Source organism: Schistocerca nitens, chromosome 5 (genome assembly GCF_023898315.1).
Source record: "Schistocerca nitens isolate TAMUIC-IGC-003100 chromosome 5, iqSchNite1.1, whole genome shotgun sequence".
Taxonomy (NCBI): domain Eukaryota; kingdom Metazoa; phylum Arthropoda; class Insecta; order Orthoptera; family Acrididae; genus Schistocerca; species Schistocerca nitens.
The window spans coordinates 851,656,775-851,679,251 of record NC_064618.1 but is presented as its reverse complement, the minus strand read 5'-3'; the positions used below and the strand labels follow the sequence as shown (position 1 = coordinate 851,679,251).

At 45.3% G+C, this 22,477-nt stretch overlaps 1 protein-coding gene across 1 annotated transcript in view; it reads right to left on the bottom strand.

Annotated features, from left to right (window-relative positions):
- Positions 1-22,477, bottom strand: part of LOC126260759 (uncharacterized) — a 1,547,391-nt gene that overhangs the window by 1,020,392 nt on the left and 504,522 nt on the right. The window contains exon 32 of the mRNA XM_049958097.1: positions 19,087-19,198. Within this exon, the coding sequence (XP_049814054.1) occupies positions 19,087-19,198 (112 nt within the window). The remainder of the gene's footprint in view (positions 1-19,086; positions 19,199-22,477) is intronic.

Here is a 22,477-nt window from a genome sequence, read left to right as displayed (position 1 = left end):
ACGGATGTTACCAATCGCCTTCCACTTTCGCTGCCCCAACACTCCCTCTCGTAGCGATTATACAACGGTACTTGAAAGCCTCTCGGGCGTGCAGCCAGACTGACTGATCGTTATGAAACGGATTTTCTTTGGCGTAGCGTGCCATGGTCATCTGGCTGCTACTGCTACCGCGAGCGTATGGAAACACTGCACGTAGCTCATACCACCCACATATGCACTGTAACACAGATACAAAGCTAATAGGGGCAGGAAACCAAACGAAATGCAGTAACTCTGCATCAGCCGGCGGAGACCGTGGGTCCCTTATACCGAACTACTCAGAAGGTATCCCTGAACAAGCTCTCAATGTGTTTGTCGGTGGTTCTTTCCCACATCTTCCCCGTCCCACTCACGCCACGCTGGAGGTGGCTCGCTTTCGGGACTCTAGTGAAGGATCTCGGTGTCCTGTCTGCCTATGTCGTGTTCTCTGTTCTGTATTAAGTTATTTAAGGAATAATGCATTCATGTAGCAATGAACTATATTCTATTTCAACTAACAAGTTACAAAAATAAGTGTATTTCTCATGTGAAGCTAAAACTCATGTATTCCGTGTATGAAGTGCTGAATCAGCATTCAATCTCTATAATCTGTGTAAACATACATTTGCGCAAACCCTTTCAGAGGAGAATAGCTCGAGGTTGTACCGAGACCTTCTCATCTGAAATAGATAGAAATAGGCCATTGCTAACCAACATGCTACTTATACTGTATTACGCATCCAAATACAGCATATCACTTCCCTCTATTTTTTACAAATTATTCTTAACCACGCTCATTGTGTTACATTTTCTTTTTGTTTATTTTTCTTTGATATTTGCATTGTATCTATTATATTCTCATCAACTATGTAGTAACAAATTATATGGAGCCATTTTAAAAATTGTTAAGCATTCAATTCGCTGTAACCTCAGAGGTATCTTTATATATTATGTTCTTAATATTATTTAAAAAAGCATTAACAACCTTATACCAATAAGACTGTAACAATGAGAAGTGTTTGCTATTACATTCAGAATCATACGACCCACCTTACATTTCAAGGCGGTGGGTTACTCTGTACTGCTAATGAATGAAATAAAACTCTGTTCTGTCTCCGCTGCGTTTGGAACAACTTCATTGCCAGATTCCACGCTTCGCTAAGTTGGAAAACACTGTCCTCATTACTGATGTTCTCACATGGCCGGGTTTCGATGACCGCCTTCTATACTCAGTCCCAAAAGAGGGATGTGTCTTCCAAAACTTTTTTGGATTCAATGTGTCAGCAACGGCTGATTTCATTGGCTTCTAGATGTCGGTGCGCCATTCCTGTTCGTTGCTTACCCCCATGAAATCTGTGTCACGATACCTCATGCAGAAGGCATTAACTAGACACTGCCAGAAGAAACGAATGTGATTGGTTACGCAACCCATAATGCGATATATTACTCTTCCGGACCATCTAGACGCAATTCTGCACCATGACGGTCTCAAGAAATAGGTGAGGCCATGAGAAACAGCGGAAGAGCATTACGACGACAATGACTGGCTCTGAGCACTATGCCACTTAACTTCTGAGGTCATTAGTCGCCTAGAACTTAGAACTAATTAAACCTAACTAACCTAAGGACATCACACACATCCATGCCCGAGGCAGGATTCGAACCTGCGACCGTAGCGGTCACGCGGTTCTAGACTGAAGCGCCTTTAACCGCACGGCCACACCGGCCGGCTCGACGACAATGGAGACATCCCATCACTAGTTATCTGGAACAAGTGCCAAGGTGTGGGCAAAACTGCAACGTGTCAGTGGACATTTCTTTCCAGGTAGAATAAGTGGAGTTTTAGAACGAGGAGTACTTTTTACCAGTCTTTTCGACATAGCCGCATAACTGGAGAGGCATTACGTCACGATATCAGCTTCGCAAAATTTCCACTCAGAATTTACTCGATATTGAATTTTTATAGAACATAGCCTTCTCTGCTTTAAAACTTGACATATGGAGATCTTCAACGCCCGTCTGACACATTGGGACTTCAAAAGTGCACCAGCACAACGCACAGGCAGGCTTACATTCCCAGCACCAGACATCGTACTCAACGAAATACTTCAGCACCTCAGTTACTATAGTAAACAAAGTACTCTGCTGATACTAAACAGCCGGCCGCGGAGGCCGAGCGGCTGTAGGCGCTTCAGTCCAGAACCACACGGCTGCTAAGGTCGCAGGTTCGAATCCTGCCTCGGGCATGGATGTATGTTTAAGTAGTTCGAAGTATAGGGGACTGATGACCTCAGATGTTAAGTCCCATAGTGCTTAGAGCCATATGAATTTTGGTACTTAACAAGGTTTCGCAATAGGGACATTTTCCCACTCGATGGACAGCGAGTATCATTGAACCAATTTTGAAAACTGGAGCGATTGCTTGAAAAGCGAGCCTCTGCAAACTCCTAGATCGTGCGGTCAATCAGAAACTTTGTTGCTGTGATTTCGAAGGTCCACAATCGACAACTTTTTACAACTGTTGCTTTGATGACGCCTGGTAGATGATTTATTCGATTTACAGAAGGCTCATGACACACCGCGGCGACATCACGTCCTAGGCGCGTTCCGAGGCAACGTTCCAACCTTTATTGACAAAAAAAAATCCTATCCCATCGGAATTTGCGTTGGGCTTGGTACAGTCCTTTCTAAGCAACCTGTTCAGGAAAACACTATTCGGCGGAGTTTGGTGTTAAGCACTACCCTCTAATAGGTCGCAGAAAGGGTATTGGCGCCGTTACGGGACCAAATGTTTCGTAAGCCTTGTACGTCGACGACTAGTGCCTGCACTGTACCACTATGTCATTATGCTCAGTAGAAGGTTATCTTCAAACGGCCCTTCCGACGACATAGGTACGATCCCAAAATCGTGGGTACAGTTTTATGCCTATAAAGTCTGCAGCAGAATTCAGTCCGCCACCTACATCCTGATTTATATCTGGGTAATCAACGGCTAGAAGTGATACACAGCTTTCGGTTTTTAGGCCTGTTGTTCGACCAAAAACTGACAAGGGAGCCACACACTAAGCAGCTGGTGACAACTTGTGTGAGGAAATTAAACTTCCTAGTTTTCCTCAGAAACAGTTGTTTGGGAGCTAGTAAAATTTAACAGTATCTGATTTTAACCATATTTGACTATAGATGCGTCCTTTACCGATCAGCAACACCTTCGCTTTAGGACTACTGGACACTTATCACCACAGCGGGGACGGCCTTGAGACTGGAGCTTTCCGTACGAGTCCTGTTAACAACCTGCTTGTTGAAACAGGCATTCCACCTATAAAGATACGCCCCCAACAACTCTTACTTACCTACTAGCTTAAGATTTACTATAGGACAGGATGTTCCTTTTATTCGACGATTTCCCAGAACCCCAACATCTATCAATTTACGAATCGTATGGAAACAGGACTGCGACGGCTGGACTAAAAGACACCCACCGGGAACTCTTTCGCGATAACTTGCCCGCCTACCCCACAGATGGAGAACCCCGCTCGGAATATTCCTCGTCCTGTAATACGAATGTATTTCTTTTGTGGCATCAAGGATCACACAGACCCTGATGTTCGTAGTGCTAGGTTCTACTCTGTTCTCCACGACTACGCAGCCTTTAGCCCAATATACGACAGCTCCAAAGATGATGAGAAAGTTGGCTCTCCATTTATCGACAAAAATGTTTGTGTGTAACACTTCCTTCTCACTGAATGTAACATCTACACTGTGGAATTAGTAGCAATACACTTGAACTCGCGCACGCTTACATCCCCAGGCTGTCAAAATTATTCTCCTGTTCTGTCCCTCCCGTAATAGTTTGAAGGTGACTGAAAATCACTCAACGATTCATCCCTTGGTACTCGTCATTTACAAACAATACAGGAACCTCGGTGGGATTCCTCTAGATGCCGGGCTATGTAGGTACTGGGGGCGGTGACAGTGGTGGTACGTTAGCTAGGAACCCTGTACTATGGGCCTGCTGCCAACACAAACCGCAGGAGTTCACTCGCAGATACATCTCTGTCACAGTATCTTAAAAAATGGAGAGAAGGGTGAGTGACCCATCACCAACCCAACAAACTTCGAACAGTGTAACATCTCCAAGAAGTGGATAAAGTCACTTCGCTCCTTTTGAAGAGAAGCTGCAATCATAGGTCATGTCCGGATTGGCTATATCTATCACACACACACACACGAACAGCTACATACTACGACAACAGAAGGCTCGTCAGTGCATTTGCGGAATAACCCAAACATTCTGAAGCACGACCAGATTCACTTGATCTATGGAATATATTACGTTCTGGCGAACCATTGCCGCAGATTGTAGCTGACGGCGCAACGAAAACATACCGTACGTCAGTCTTCTCGTGGGAAAGTGGATATTACCATTTGATTTACAGCACTCACATCATCAGTTGATGATGGGGTGGAATTGGGAACGGGACTCCTCCTGCCTGTTAGTTTGACCCAGATGGAGAGGGGGTGGAGTCCCAACTTAGGTCCACCCCAGTCCAGCTATAAACCCCAAATCTTATCGTCCTACTCTTGAAATGTGAGTTTGTCTTTATCACCCACGGTACTTAACGGCTTTTCCTTTTTATGACAGCCTCTCGTAATGTCGATGCAGATGGGAATAGAAACGAAAGCCGCAGGATAAATATTTCACCACAACTCTCATTCTGGGGCACCGGCCTTGCCGCAGTGGTTACACCGGTTCCCGTGACAGCATCAAAGTTAAGCGCTGTCGGGCGTGGTCGGCACTTGGATGGGTGACCGTCCATGCCGCCATGCGCTGTTGCCATTTTTCAGGGTGCACTCAGCCTCGTGATGCCAATTGAGGAGCTACTCGACCGAATAGTAGCGGCTTCGGTCAAGTATGCCATCTTACGACCGGGAGAGCGGTGTGCTGACCCCACGCCCCTCCTATTCGCATCCTCCACCGAGGATGACACGGCGGTCGAATGGTCCCGGTAGGCCACTCGTGACCTGAAGGCGGAGTGCTTTCTTTACAGCTCTTATTCTGGAGGAAGCTTCCTCCAGTTGCTTCACCTTCCCCTCTGCCTGTCCTGATGTTAGTTCAATGTGCTCGACAAGTCATTTATCGTGACACCTTTACAGATCTTGACACGACTGTACCAACATCAGTCGCAAAATTCTTCAGTTCTGACATTGGTTATCAGGATAAACGGATTAACAACTACGATATTGAGACTCTCAGAAACACCGCCGGCCGGAGTGGCCGAGCGGTTCTAGGCGCTACAATTTGGAGCCGCACGACCGCTACGGTCGCAGGTTCGAATCCTGCCTCGGGAATGGATGTGTGTGATGTCCTTAGCTTAGTTAGGTTTAAGTAGTTCTAAGTTCTAGGGGACTGATGACCTCAGAAGTTAAGTTCCATAGTGCTCAGAGCATTTTGAACCTGAAACACCACTTATCATCACCATTTGAAGACACTGTCCATTGAGATCAACTACTCTTCCCAGTCCTTTGCAGTTCCTAACAGAATTACAATGACGTCGGCAAATTTCACTTTTTTTTGTTTCTTCTTCGTGTACTTCAGTTACCTTTCCACAGTTCTCCTAGGATCCCTTTCCCGCTTGCTCAGTGTAGAGATTGAATAACGCCGGGGATAGGCAACAATTTTGTGTCACTAGCTTCGGGACTCCCGCTTCCATGACCTTCGAGTCCGCAGGTCGTGGTCTCGCGGTTGCGTTCTCGCTTCCCCAGCACGAGGTCCCGGGTTCGACTTCCGGCGGAGCCAGGGATTTTCACCTGCCTCGAGATGACTGGGTGTTTGTGTTGTCCTCATCATTTATGAAAGTGGCCAGCTTGGAGTGAGCAAAGGTTGGGAAATTGTGTGGGCGCTGATAACCGCGCAGTTGAGCTCCCAACAAAACAAACATCATCATTATCATACAGGGTGTTACAAAAACGTACGGCCAAACTTTCAGGAAACATTCCTCACACACAAATAAAGAAAAGATGTTAGGTGGACATGTGTCCGGAAACGCTTAATTTCCATGTTAGAGCTCATTTTAGTTTCGTCAGTATGTACTGTACTTCCTCGATTCACCGCCAGTTGGCCCAATTGAAGGAAGGTAATGTTGACTTCGGTGCTTGTGTTGACATGCGACTCATTGCTCTACAGTACTAGCATCAAGCGCATCAGCACGTAGCATCAACAGGTTAGTGTTCATCACGAACGTGGTTTTGCAGTCAGTGCAATGTTTACACATGCGGAGTTGGCAGATGCCCATTTGATGTATGGATTAGCACGGGGTAATAGCCGTGGCGCGGTACGTTTGTATCGAGACAGATTTCCAGAACGAAGGTGTCCCGACAGGAAGACGTTCGAAGCAATTGATCTGCGTCTTAGGGAGCACGGAACATTCCAGCCTATGACTCGCGACTGGGGAAGACCTAGAACGACGAGGACACCTGCAATGGACGAGGCAATTCTTCGTGCAGCGTCAGAGAAGTTGCTGCTGTACAAGGTAACGTTGACCACGTCACTGTATGGAGAGTGCTACGGGAGAACCAGTTGTTTCCGTACCATGTATAGCGTGTGCAGGCACTATCAGCATCTGATTGGCCTCCACGGGTACACTTCTGCTAATGGTTCCTCCAACAGTGTGTCAATCCTCATTTCAGTGCAAATGTTCTCTTTACGGATGAGGCTTCATTCCAACGTGATCAAATTGTAAGTTTTCACAATCAACATGTGTGGGCTGACGAGAATCCGCACGCAATTGTGCAATCACGTCATCAACACAGATTTTCTGTGAACGTTTGGGAAGGCATTGTTGGTTATGTCTTGATTGGGCCCCGTGTTCTTCCACCTACGCTCAATGGAGCACGTCATCATGATTTCATACGGGATACTCTACCTGTACTGCTAGAACATGTGCCTTTACAAGTACGACACAACATGTGGTTCATGCACGATGGAGCTCCTGCACATTTCAGTCGAAGTGTTCGTACGCTTCTCAACAACAGATTCGGTGACCGATGGAGTGATAGAGGCGGACCAAGTCCATGGCCTCCACGCTCTCCTGACCTCAAGCCTCTTGACTTTCATTTATGGGGGCATTTGAAAGCTCTTGTCTACGCAACCCCGGTACCAAATGTAGAAACTCTTCGTGCTCGTATTGTCGTCGGCTGTGATGCAATACGCCATTCTCCAGGACTGCATCAGCGCATCAGGGATTCCATGCGACGAAGGGTGGATGCATGTATCCTCGCTAACGGAGGCCATTTTGAACAATTCCTGTAACAAAGTGTTTGAAGTCACGCTGGTACGTTCTGTTGCTGATTTGGAGAGAAGTAATAAAATGAGCTCTAACATGGAAAGTAAGCGTTTCCGAACACATGTCCACATAACATATTTTCTTTCTTTGTGTGTGGGGAATGTTTCCTGAAAGTTTGGCCGTACCTTTTTGTAACACCCTGTATATGACCTTCGACTGTTGCAGAGTGCTTTCCGTACAAGCTGCAGCTGACCCCGACTTGGACATACTACTTTGTACACTGAGAGGCCACACCTCTAGGAGCTGCGGTGTTCAGTCCCGCCCGTGAAGGCGAAACGCCTGCTGGGTCGCAGTGGTGACGCGGGCCGCCGTGTGTGTTTGGCACGTCAGAGCGGCCCGTGGCGCGCGGCCTTGCCAGAGACGCCGCTAAAGTTAGCACCTGCTCGCCTCATCCGCCGACGTCCCGGGACACGGGCGTCGCACCGGACGCAACACGCACGCGCCACACCGCGCCACGCAAGTGCACGCCCGTCGCCAACTCGCGCACCCTGCGTGCCTCAGCGGACACCTCCTTGCTGCATTAAACTGATTATCATGACACAGCTGGAATCAATAAGGGCGAAACTAAAGAAATATACCGACACGATGTTACTGACAAGGGAACCCCCCATCGCACCCCCCTCAGATTTAGTTATAAGTTGGCACAGTGGATAGGCCTTGAAAAACTGAACACATATCAATCGAGAAAACAGGAAGAAGTTGCGTGGAACTGTGAAAAAAATAAGCAAAATATACCAACTGAGTAGTCCATGCGCAAGTTAGTCAACATCCAGGAAAATGTAAGCTCAGGAGCGCAGTGGTCCTGTGGTTAGCGTGAGCAGCTGCCGACCAAGAGGTACTTGGTTCAAATCTTCCCACGCGTGAAAAGTTTGCTTTATTCATTTTCGCCAAGTTATGATCCGTTCGTTCATTGACGTCTCTGTTCACTGTAATAAGTTTAGTGTCTGTGTTTTGCGACCGCACCGCAAAACCGTGCGATTAGTAGACGAAAGGACGTGCCTTTCCAATGGGAACCGAAAACATTTGATCTCAAGGTCATAGGTCAACCGATTCCTCCACAGGAAAACACGTCCGATATATTATATACGACACTGGTGACAGCATGTGCGTCACGTGACAGGGATATGTTGTCGACCCACCTAACTTGTACACTTGGCGAATGGGTAAAAAGATTCATGTGCCTTGCCCGATTTAGGTTCTCTTGTGGATGTCATAATCACTCCCGAAAGACGGACAGATAATAATTATCGAAATATAAAAAATTAAACTTTTCACTCGAGGGAAGACTTGAACCAAGGACCTCTGTGTCCGCAGCTGCTCACGATAAGCACGAGACCACGGCGCTCCTGAGCTCACATTGTCCTTGATGTTGCCTGTCTTGCGCATGGACGACTCAGTTTGTATATTTTGCTTATTTTTTTCGTAGTTCCACACAACTTCTTCCTGTTTTCTCGATTGATCTGTGTTCAGTTTTTCATGGCCTATCCACTATGCCAACTTATAACTAAATCTGAGGGGGGTGCGATGGGGAGGTCCCCTTGTGAGAAAGAGAGATTAGAATCCGGGTCAGGCTCGGATTCCAAACTCACGAAATATTCATTACACTGCAGTTTGTTGGGTCCACTTCAGTTATTTTATATCAGTGAATCTGATTCAGTCGATATACACTGAAGTCCCGAAGAAACTAGTACACCTGCCTAATACCGTGGAGGGCTCCCGCGAACACGTAGAAGTGCCGCAACTCGGGTTGGTATGGACTCGACTAACGTCTGAAGTAGTGCTGGAGGGAACTGATACCAAGAATCCTGCACAGCTGTCCATACGTCCGTAAGAGCACGAGGGGGTGGAGATCTGTTCTGAACAGCACGTTGCAAGGCATCCCAGATATGCTCAATAATGTTCATGTCTGGGGAGTTTGGTGGCCAGAGGAAGTTTTTAAACTCCGAAGAGTGTTCCTGGAGCCACTCTGTAGCAATTTTGGACGTGTCAGGTGTCGCATCGTCCTGCTGGGATTGCCCAAGTCCACCGGAATGCAAAATGGACATGAATGGGTGCAGGTGGTCGGACAGGATGCTTAAGTACATGTCGCCTGTTAGCGTTGTATCTAGACATACGGGGGTCCCATATCACTCCAACCGCACACAACTACACCATTACATAGCCTCCACGAGCTTGAATACCACTACTGACATGCAGTGTCCATAGATTCATGAGGTTCTCTCCATAGCGGTACACGTCCATCCGCTCGCTAAAGTTTGAAACTCGACCCGTCCGACCAGGAAACGTGTTTCCAGTCATGAACAGCCCAATGTCGGCGTTGACGGCCCCAGGTGAGGCGGAAAGCTTTGTGTCGTACATTCAGCAAGAGTACAGGAGTGGGTTCAAATGGTTCAAATGGCTCTGAGCATTAAGGGACTTAACACCTGAGGTCATCAGTCCACTAGAACTTAGAACTACTTAAACCTAACTAACCTAAGGACATCACACACATCCATGCCCGAGGCAGGATTCGAACCTGCGACCGTAGCGGTCGCGCGGTTCCAGATTGAAGCGCCTAGAACCGCTCAGCCACCAGCGGCCGGCTACACGAGTGGGCCTTCGGCTCCGAAAGCCCATATCGATGATGTTTCGTTGAATGGTTCGCACGCTGACACTTGTTGATGGCCCAGCACTGAAATCTGCAGCAATTTGCGGAAGGGCTGCAGTTCTGTCACGTTGAACGATTCACTTCAGTACTCGTTGGTCCCGTTCTTGCAGGATCCTTTTCCGGCCGCAGCGATATCGGAAATTTAATGTTTTACCGAATTCCTGATATTCGCGGTATACTTGTGAAATGATCGTACGGAAAAGTCCCCTCTTCATCGCTACCTCGTAGATGCTGTGTCCCATCGGTCGTGCGCCGACTATAACACCACTTTCAAACTCACTTAAATCACGATAACCTGCCATTGTAGCAGCAATAACTGATCTAACAACAGCTCCAAATACTTTTTGTCTTATATAGGCATTGCCGACCGTAGCGCCGTATTGTGTCTGTTTACGTATCTCTGTATTTGAATATGCATGCCTGTACCAGTTTCTTTGGCGCTTCAGTGTGTATCACTGAATCTGATTCAGTTCATACGTATTCCTGTGGTAGGATAAGGAATAGCGGACCATCTTTGCCATTCGACTGATGATCCTATTCGGAATGGAGAACCTCGATTTGTTTCCTCGGAAGGAAAGTAGGGAAATGTACGCGATAATTGTCGGACGGTCTTGCAGGCAGTCTCCAATAGCTTAATAGTTTTTACCTTTCAAATTTTAATTTGTATAATTTTAAGACGTAAATTTAAATTCGTTTATACTAATTACAGTAAAATAGCAGACAAATTAGAATCCAAAGATAATGTGAGAACAGAAAAGATGGAAATACTCAACGCGAGTGCTCGTGAGTAAGAGATCCGGGTTCGAGTCCTGCTGTGGCACAAATTTTCTTTCGTCACGACATATGCGAGACAGCTTCTGTTACTGCATTGTGTAAGCGAATACGAAAGCGAAATTACATATTCTGCTTTAGGGAAACAAGTGTCACCTAGTTTATTTATTTCCTATTTTTAAATTTTAAACTCAAAGCACGACGCACGTCTAAAACACAGAAAGTAAATCAATTTTCTAGTGGATTAAGGAGAAACAGAGGGTAAAGGACAACAACAGACGTACTTCCATAATACGCAGAACATTGTGACCTTGTACAGTCGTATGGAACCTTTAAAAAAAAGACTGTTCCCTTGTAAGGTCGATGTCTTAGAAATTTGGTATGGAGGCGGCATTGGAAATGTCGTACTAAAATGAATTTAGAATTTTGATGAATGTTTTTGCTATAATACGAGATCTATGGAAGGTGAACTATATTAAAGTATTTGTCGTCGTTAGAGGAAATACACAGACCGAGGCTGTTGAGTGAGAAGAAGCACCAGAAGTCTACCCAGCAGAAGGTATTAATCCCTGCATGCAGTCTCTACCTATATGATCTCTAACTCTACCGATCAAATTATTTTTCAGAACACACTAGAGCTAGCGTGAATAATAGACTCTTTTGAAATCTGTTCATTATGGGCGAATGTACGTGATACATGTTATGAGCCCGTTGAAAGTTAACTGTGTGGATCGGAGACGACGTATTTGTAATGGCGTTCTTTGCTCTAGAAGATTGTTCCATCACATTCTCAGAACTGGACATCGTATATCTCACGCAGTTCGTGAAGGCGAGTGACGTGGTGTTGCAGCCTGACGGGAACTGACATGTACGTAACACGGAGCACAGCCCTATGTTCTCAACACCGGTTGCATCCCACTAGGACGCCCCCTATTCGCAGCACTAAGAGGCTTTGTTTCTTCGAGAGAACAGGTGTTTCTTCTCCGTTTGTCGAAAACAACCACAGAAAATGTGACCATCAGACAGCTAAGCAAATCAAAAAATGTACTAATTTTGCAAATACATTACAGTTTACGAATGGCAAACGAAAATTTGTAATGTGGTAGCTTAAATCTCTTCGGAGAAGAATAGTAGAAAGCCCTGAATTACAGCCGGTCTTATAATGGTCGTCCAAGTTAAATGTAGTAGCGCTCAGCTATGAAATCGATCTAGATAAAGGATGACAATCTTGGTTTGATTCGCCAGACAGAATTTAAATCGTCACTACTTCTGTACTATTAAAAAATGCCCAGAAGTAATAAAATTTCCTTGAACACTCTCCCAGATTCGACCAGTAGACTGAGAAACTAGCACCGCGAACAGTCACTACGTTACGTCCAGTAGATGTCTAGCACCTCCGCAGACAATCTCCACCAAAAACAATATAGGGCAGCGCTGCAAAGGAAACAGGAAAACAGGTCGCACACAAAAGCACCACACTGAAATTTCCACGTAAACAAAAGTAATTTATTACCTTGCATTCAGCTGGTTATTGGATGCACATTCTGTACCTGCCGAACTCGGGCACCCTCACAAACTAGCAGCACTCCCCCAGAAAACAGAAGATGCTTCAGTCAGAATTTCAGGCCCGCGCACCGAAACGCTCTTTCGCGTTCTTGCAAGCTTAATAAATTCACGTCGAAAATCGACTCCTCTGTTCCACGAGCTCCAGACAACTCCACAACATTATTTTGCACCCACGCCTTAAGTACCGTATCTGCTTCCATTTAAACTTCGCAGAAGTTCTCCCGCATACCCCTGTGGACTAGCACTCCTCGAAGAAAGGGTATTGCGGGGTCATGACTTAGCCACGGCCTCGGGGAATGAATTTTCACTCTCCAGCAGAGATTGCGCTCAAACTTCCTGGCAGATTAAAACTGTGAGCCGAATAGGGACTCTAACCTCGGACTTTTCCCTTTCGCGGGCAAGTGCCTTCGCCCTGGGACATCTGTGCGCGACTCAGGACTTGGCGGAAAGTGTGACCGTTACACAGTCGATCGCGACAGGACCAGTGCTTTTGTGACTTCCAAAATGGATCGCCACAGTTACATCTGCTCGGAACCATTTACCACATGCGTGACTGACTTGCGCACGATCAGGACAAGATCTGACGTAATGGTGACGATAAGTCACGCCAATGCGTTCTGTTCTGTAGATACCCATCTGGTATAAAAGTAGGAAGAAACGCACGGTGATGAACATAAAGCATAATTAAGATAAAGAAAAACGTGAACGTACTGAGAACAACAGGAGAGCGAGAGAGTGAGTGAACGGCGAATTTAAGGAGCGGACTTAAGTCATAATAAGTCAAGACAGAGGTAAGTAGCTATAGCTATTATGATACATTTTAGGATACATTTCTGGGCGCAGACAGAACGTCAGTGGCAAGAAGGCGGAAGACGCAGTGCGACAATGAAGAGACACTCGGTGTGGATAAGATCGACTGGTTGACCTGTTAACTACTGCCAAAAGTCGTGCAGGTGGTGTCTGCGGCTGTGCGTCTCTGTTCCGCTACAAAAGAATGCCATGAAACACCCGAAGAGCGCTCAGAAAGCGTGACCGGCAGGTCATTTGGCATCGACGCACGCAGCGGGGATCGCAGCCACTTGTCTGAAGCCAAACGCTGAATGGGCACCCAGGGGGGGGGTAATCGTCGTTCCTTTGCACTTGCTGCGTCTTACAGCTTTCATTCTTCAGCACGTCTCAGCAGCGTAACTACTTGGTTTTGAACGTGTTCGCACCGAGCAAAATGGATGCACCAATACATTGCTGTTTCTTTCCCAATTTTCCTAAGTTGTCATCCACTGGGCACTATATTCAGCTCACATGCCTATTTATCAGTGACATGCATGACACTATATGCTATTCCACCCAATGAATGGTCTGAATAACCTATTTGTTTTTCAGCTTCCCGTTTCCTAGTAATTTACATTCGCATTCAAGGGCATATTCCACAAGCCACTGTACGGTGTATATGGAATGTAAAGAATGAATTAGTAAAGCTAGTCCACCCATTCCGCTCTCGGGTGAGGCAAGGAAACCACGACTATCTGCGCACCTCTGAGTAAGCTTCAGTTCCTCTAATTTTGCAGTGTCGTTACTTACGTGGTACATATGTATAGAAGGCAGTAGTAATACGTTCTTTCATTTCTCTCGGAAGGTTGGATCTCACACGTAATCCTTAGAAAACGGTACCTTTGTTTTACCGTGTCCGAATAACATTTGTTGAACATAATCGTATGTATGACAATATTGCTCTCAATAAATAATGCTCTTTCTTATTCTTCCCCATATTATGTGTCATTTCTGTTTGATAAGGTCTAAAAAAAGAGGGAAAAACACTCAAAAGTGAGTCGGACAATTGTTTTATAAGCGGTCTCCTTCTAAGATAAGGAATACTTTGCAAGAGCGTTCCAAAATTCTCCGCAACCCAGTTCTTTTCATAGGTGTCTGAATTTTTGCGAATGAGTTTCTCTACTCACTGATGTTTGAATCAAACGATACCGTTGTTTAAGTCCATGCGCATTTCCTAATGCAGTGAGTCAGCTAGGCAATCTCCCTGATACAGTCGCCCCATTCAAAATCATTTAATGCAACACGTACTTTTCAATAAAATTCTAACATGTATCAAACCCACGTCTTACCAGGAGCTGGAAGGGAACATAAATCGTTAATGTCACTAGTAATACAATGTGAATGGTAGTAGAACCCTTAACCGATCACAATCTGAATAATGCCAACAAGATTACTGCAGGTGCTGCAAATACAGACCAGGAACAAGTGCTGCATGCGTTGCAAAACACACATTCCCTCAGCGACGAGGCACTAGGCAGGGTGTGCTTAAGTGACCTGCGGTGCTGATCCATTACTCGTCGTTATTTTTTAAAATAAGTGTCCCTTAAAGGAATCACATGTGACTATTGGTCTGTATGTACTGGTATCGTAAAGTCCACTCCTTACATCAGGCCACAACACACGCCCTCGCTCTATAATCCAGAGACATGTGCGTGGAAAGTACACAGTCCTACGATGCAGCCTGAGAAAATGCTTTCCACTTCAGAGGAGTAACACATATAACACGCTCGCTGTAGACAGTACGCTAAGGGGTGTCGTACAACATCTGCATGGCTTGGATTACTTGTGAAGACACGGCCTGCAGGAAATCACTCACTGACGTATGGTCGCTATAAAGAGATTTTGTTCATCCCTGTTCAAAATAATCCTGATGGTGCTGCACGTGCACTTGCACGGAAGACGAACATCATCATGGGATCTTTTACCTGGACACTGCACAACCATCGGTATTTATCGCATCACCTGCAACTCAATAGTCATAGTTTTGTCGTGCATGAATCATTTTATGACGGAAATGACGCTGCCTTTTTAGTAAATAAGTTATTTTTGGAAGTTTCCACAAACAAAGGTGTAATTAATCATCACAAGATGCACTGCTGGAGGAGGAATAACCTCCACTCTGTATGTCAGACAGTTTCATGACGACAGGCAGTGGGATCGTTGGTGATTTCCTCTCTAGTCTCATTTTTTCGACCAACTCAAGCAGCGATAGCTACGATTTCTTCAAGATGAGCTCCCTCTGTTGATGGAACATGTTCCACTACTAAACCGCAAAAAATTTCAACATGATGGGTCTCCAGCGTTTTTCCAGAGACAACACCATGCTTTTTATCCTGGTACGAAAGACTTTACTTGTCCTATGGCCAGAGATATCGTTTGAAGTTACTCCAGTCGAACTTTTTGGAGAACATCAGTTTGGGTGTCGGAAAAGACGTAGGAACACGCAAGACAGTACTAGCCCTACAATTCATCTAAGAAGATTGGTTAAACAAAGGCAAACCAACACTTGTATCATTTGTAGATTTAGAATATGTTTCTGACAATTCTGAATGGAAAAGACAGTTCTGAATTATGATACTACTCGCGATAAAACACATGCAGCGAAAATCTATGTACAACACTTATTAATTCGTGAGTGCAGTTATAATAGTACATGACATAAAAGGGAGCGGTGGCTGAGGAGGGAGTGAGACAGAGTTGGAGACTATGCCTCGTGTTGTTCAATCCGAATCATGAACAAGAGACGAAATAAGCTAAGGAGAGGTCAGGAAAGGTGAATTAAAGTTCAAAGCGAAGACGTACAAAGAAGGATATTGGAAAGTGTCGAATCAAATCACGATATGCTGAGCAAATTAGCTTTGGAAATGACTAGAAGTAGTAAATGGGTTTTGCTATTTGGGCAGTAAAATAAATGACGATGGTCCAAGTAGAGGTGATACAAAATGTAGACTGGCAATAGCAAGACAGGCTTTCTTGAGAAATAGAACTGTATGTAACCTTCTAACATAAATTTTAATGCTAGGATATCTTTTCTGAAAGTGTTTGCTTGGAGTATAACCTCAAGTGGAAGAGAAATGTGGACGGTAAATAGCTCCTTCGAGAGGAGAATAGGATATTTTAAAATATGGAACTGCAGAAGATTGCTAAAGTTTATATGGACAGTGCGAGTAACAAATGAACAACCACTAAATCGAATTGGGGAGGAACTTGACTGCAAAAAGTGAACACTTGATAGGTCACACGCTCAGCCATCCAGTAACAGTTAATTTGGTAACGGTGAGCGGTGTAGACGGATACCAAGGATCAGTTAAACAGAGGGTAAATTGAATGAACAGAGCAATAAATACACAGATACGATCATACTTGCACAAGGCAAGCTAGTGTGCAGAGCTGCGTCTAGCCAGTCACAGACAAAAAAAAAAAAAGATAAAAAACTGGAAATGTTGGAACCTGCCGCTTTGTCCTTTCAGCGTAGCACGTGGCTCTTTATTCAGCACGGTGATCACTTCGAGCAAGTGTTTGGGTCAGAGAAGTAGCTAAGGGACGTCGTAAAACGTCTTTCTTAATCAGAGCTCCATGGACTATGACAACATACAAAATCTCTTTCCGAGCAAAGTAAACGAAACTGTCTGTGGAAATGAATATTCGTCAGTACGTATGTGGCTTACAAGCCTCCTCAGGCTCTAGTTCTATGCACTACACTATCTTGAAGCGTACCCATGTCAAATAAATTGCTCCGTTCATGACTGCCATTGGGGCTGTTCCGGTGATACAGCAATTCTGCAAGTCTTCATGTGTATTTGCTGTCATTTTGTTCTGTTATTCATGCTTATGGTGTTTTATGAGTGTGGTGTCACCGCCAGACACCACACTTGCTAGGTGGTAGCTTAAATCGGCCGCGGTCCATTAGTACATGTCGGACCCGCGTGTCGCCACTGTCAGGATCGCAGACCGAGCGCCACCACAAGGCAGGTCTCGAGAGACGGACTAGCACTCTCCCCAGTTGTACGGACGACATTGCTAGCGACTACACGTACGAAGCCTTTCTCTCAATTGCCGAGAGACAGTTAAAATAGCCTTCAGCTAAGTCCATGGCTACGACCTAGCAAGGCGCATTAACCATATCTGGAGAGAGTCTCACTTGTATTATCAAGAGATATGTACGACAAGGAAATTAAAGTTAAGTAAACCTAAGCTCCGTTCTTTTCTTTATAGCATTCATAAAGTATCCTGTTTCAGACTTAACGCAAGACGGCGAGAGTTGACGCGTGCCCTTCCGGCTACTTCTCAGTGTGGCGTAGCTAGCTTGTTACGCCACAACAATGAGTTCGTTAGGTTTCCAGTGTAGAACTGAAATGGACTAACGATTTACGGAGTCTTCTAGAAGTAAACAGGCTAACACCTCAGTCTGTTGAGCGAAGTCGATGTCTGAAGTACCACTAGAAACTGGGAGTTGCATAAAAGTGGACTGAAAGGGCTGCAAGAACATACAGACCAATCACCGATATTCTCCAGGTCTTATGGCAAGGTGAAACAATTTTTTACTGAGGAAAATAATGTTTCAGCGTCGTACTCGACGCTGAGGTCAACACAGGTATGGGCAGTACAGCAGACAGACAGAAACTGGGATTTACCTTGGGAGAGATGTCTTTTAAAGAACCGTTCTGGCATTCACACACGGAAAAAGTGAATCAGGAGAGGAGGACGAAGACGTGACACGAGTCCAGTGTTTTACCCATTGAGCAACCTGACAATTTTATTATTTTATTTTTCTGTGTTTTTCCCTCTCGATGTTGGCGACGTCACTGTTACCGAACGTTCTCACAAAGCTAGTGACACTGTCAGTTGTGTTCTTTACTAAAAAATTACATTGATTATAAAAATACAAATATAAGAATTTTAAGCCTTCACGGAATCAGTTTTATTTTCAGGTATGACTTGGGCCAAAAAGAGAAGTACATCTTTCTTAATACAGATAAACTCCAGAGCAGAGCTGTTCCCCATGAGGTATGAGTAAACAATTAAGAACTTCAATAACAAAAAAATAACACCAATCAACTTCAGAATTTTGTACAAAAATAACTGGCAATCATAAATTTGAGAACAATAAAACCTATCCAGAAAATAAGAACAAGGGACAAGACGTAGAGTTTTACTATAGGTTTTTCGGAATTACACAGAAAGAGCAATGCGCTCTACCATTAACCTCCACGCATTTGCCACTTACTCAGTATTGACACTAATATAGACTATTAATATTGTAACAGTTTCTGAAAGACATTCGATCAGCCAGTTGCAGGAATGCGTGACCTAGGAACATACTGATAATTTTATAATTACATTACTGACAGATATTCAAGTTCAAAGTGGTAAACAGAAGAAAGGGGGCTGGTATTTGTCGCGAAAGTAAATAGTTTTCCTCTCTGATACTTTTCGAACTTGATCCAAATATTTAGAAAAGTCATTGTAGAACCGCAGAGAGCTTGTGACGAAATGAATCTGTATGAACTATCGGGTTCGATTATTTCATCATCTTCAGCTAACATTAAATTATTAGCAATATCACGTATGACAATTTTCTTTCTGTGGAGTATATTGGAATGAAGAACATCCTGTGTCAATGTGTACAGTGATTTTTGCTGTCAATAATGTTTATATTACTAATACTACTGGTACTGACTGCAGGTAAACCTGGAGAAATTGGCACATGACGGTTTTTATTTTAATTCACGCTAAAGTAAAAACACCGGAATTACAGGCCACTGTAACAAATTTTATGATAACCGATACTGGTAGTTGTTGGTGGTTCTGAAATGAGAAGACTTTTTTTTCAAATATTTATGAGCTGCACAAAACAAACTCCTGAAAACCCTTCTGTCAGAGTGCAAAACAAAGCCCTCGACGCGTTCTTACCTTTCCGCCTTTCTCTCTCCTCAGAATCCCTGATGTCCCTGAGGATCTCTTCGGTGGTCTCTCGCAAACGTGACTCTGCTCCTGGTGTCAAAGAACGGGCTCTCTGTCGCACCTGAAACAGAAAGTTTCGTGTACAATCCGAAGATTACTACGTGATGTAAGTAGCACTGTACAAAAGTATGTACCAGGGGCGTTCAGTAAGTAATGCAACACTTCTTTTGTCGGCCACTTTCGGATGAAAAAATGTGGAACATCGTGGAATATCCCCGCTTCAGCCCCTGTAGTTTCATGAAATACCGATAGGTGGCGGCGTGTACGCAGCCTTCAAAATGGTATCTGTAAAGGAGATGTGTCCTAGCAGAGAGCTGTCATTGAGTTCTTTTCGGCGGAAAATCAGAGCATCGTAGATACACTACTGGCCATTAAAATTGCTACACCAATAAGAAATGCAGATGATAAATGGGTATTGATTGGACAAATATATTATACTAGAAGTGACACGTGATTACATTTTCACGCAATTTGGTGCATAGATCCTGAGAAATCAGTACTCAGAACAACCACCTCTGGCCGTAATAACGGCCTTGATACGCCTGGGCACTGAGTCAAACAGAGCTTCGATGACGTCTACAGGTACAGCTGCCCATGCAGCTTCAACACGATACTACAGTTCATCAAGAGTGGTGACTGGCGTATGGTGACGAGCCAGTTGCTCGGCCACCATTCATCAGACGTTTTCAATTGGTGAGAGACCTGGAGAATATGCTGGCCAGGGCAGCAGTCGAACAATTTCTGTATCCAGAAAGGCCCGTACAGGACCTGCAACATGCGGTCGTGCATTATCCTGCTGAAACGTAGGGTTTCGCAGGGATCGAATGAAGGATAGAGTCACGGGTCGTAACAGATCTGAAATGTAACGTCCACTGTTCAAAGTGCCGTCAATGCGAACAAGAGGTGACCGGGACGTGTAAGCAATGGCACCCCGTACCATCACGCCGGGTGATACGCCAGTATGGCGATGACGAATACACGCTTCCAAAGTGCGTTTACCGCGATGTCACCAAACACGGATGCGACTATCATTATGCTGTAAACAGAACCTGGATTCATCCGAAAAAATGACGATATGCCATTCGTGCAACCAGGTTCGTCTTGAGAACACCATCGCAGGCGCTCCTGTCTGTGATGCAGCGTCAAGGGTAACCGCAGCCACGGTCTCCGAGCTGATGGTCCATGCTGCTGGAAACGTCGTCGAATTGTTCGTGCAGATGGTTGTTGTCTTGCAAACGTCACCATCTGTTGACTCAGGGATCGACACTTGGCTGCACGATCCGTTACAACCGTGCGCATAAGATGCCTGTCATGTCGACTGCTACTGATACGAGACCGTTGGGATCCAGCACGGCGTTCCGTATTACCCTCCTGAACCCACCGATTCCATATTGTGCTAACAGTCATTGGATCTCTACCAACGCGAGCAGCAATGTCGCGATACGATAAACCGTAATCGCGATAGGCTACAATCCGACCTTTATCAAAGTCGGAAACGTTAAGGTACGCATTTGTCTTCCTTACACGATCACAACATTTCACCAGGCAACGCCGGTCAACTGCTGTTTGTGTATGAGAAATGGGTTGGAAACGTTCCTCACGTCAGCACATTGTAGGTGTCGCCACCGGCACCAACCTTGTGTGAATGCTCTGAAAAGCTTATCATTTGCACACCACAGCATCTTCTTCCTGTCGGTTAAATTTCGCGTCTGTAGCACGTCATCTTCGTAGCAATTTTAATGGCCAGTAGTGTATTTATAGACGCTTGCAGAATGTCTACGGAGACGCAGCAGAGGACAAAAGCACGCTGAGTCGTTGGGCGAGGTGCCTGTCGTCATCGCAACAAAGGCGCCCAAACATGTCCGATGTCACACGTGCCGGCTGGCCGCACACTCCTGCGAGTCCTGCAATGTTGAAACGTGCGGACACTCTCATTCGAAGCGGTCGACAGATCAAAATCAAACACCTCGTTGCTCAACTGGACGTCTCTGTTGGTAGTGCTGAAGCACTCGTCCACCAGCTGGGGTACTCAAAGATGTGCGCTCGCCGGGTTTTTCGTCACGTAACACAAGACCTTAAAGAGCAACGAAGGACCATGTGTGCGGAATTTCTTGCTCATTACGAGACTGATCGTGACAATTGTTTGCCGAGCATCGTCACAGGCGATGAAACCTGGGTACGTCACTTCCAATCGGATACAAAACGGCCATCCATGGGGTGACGCCACAAACCTCTCCTCCGAAGGAAAAGTTCACAGCCGCACCCTCTGAACATGTAAAATTATGGGGCGGTCTTCCAGGACTCTAAAGGTGTTATTGTGTTTGATGTCCTCCCTCCTGCTCCAACGATCAAGTCTGAAGAGTATAGCGCTACCCTCAGAAAACTGAAGAAACGACTTCAGCGCCTTCGCCGCCACAAAAATGCAAACAAACGTCTCCTTCTCCGTGACAACACAAGGCATCACACAACTCTGCACTCCCAAGAAGAGTTCACAAAACTTAATTGGACTGTTCTTCCTCATCCACCCTACAGCCCAGATCTCGCACCTTCCGACTTCCATCTGTTTGGCCCAATGAAGGATGCACTCCTCCGGAAGCAGAGTGCGGCTGATGGTGAGGTTATTAATGCAGCAATACGTTGGCTCCGACATTCGCCCAGTAGAGTGGCGCCATGCCGACTTACAGTCTCTCAGAGTAAGGTGGCGGAAGGCTGGTGCACTGAACGGGGACTATGTAGAAAAATAGGGTTTCGTAGCCAACAGAGTGGGGAATAATATGGTGGACTGGAATCCTGAATATAACTGACCTGCTTTCAGAAAAAATCTGTTGCATTACTTTGTGAATGCCCATCGCCCATAAGTGAAAGTAAATACCACAAATATCCGAAGCAGAACGCAGCGAAGTATATGCGAAATGATCAGAGCACAGTCTGTTTCTCAAGAGATATATTTAATCTCATTGCCTCACATGTAAATCACTACTCTAACGTTCATAAAGGATACCATTACAGACAGAATCTTTGACTCTGCAACAGAGTGTGCACCGTTTTGAAACTCCTTGGTAGATTAGAACCGTGTGCCGGACCGCAACACGAACTGGGAACCTTGTCTTTCACAGGAAACACCCTTATCCACTGATCTATCCAGGAACGACTGGCAACTTCATTTCTGCCAGTAACTGTCTCTGACTTTACAAACTTTAGAGAAGCTCTGTAACATACCTGCCGATATTAGTACTGCTGGAAGAAAGGATATCATGGAGGAATGACTTAAACATAGCCTAGGCGAGTGTTTCCAGAATTAATCTTTCGCTCTGCAGCAAAGTGTCCGATAGGGTGTAGA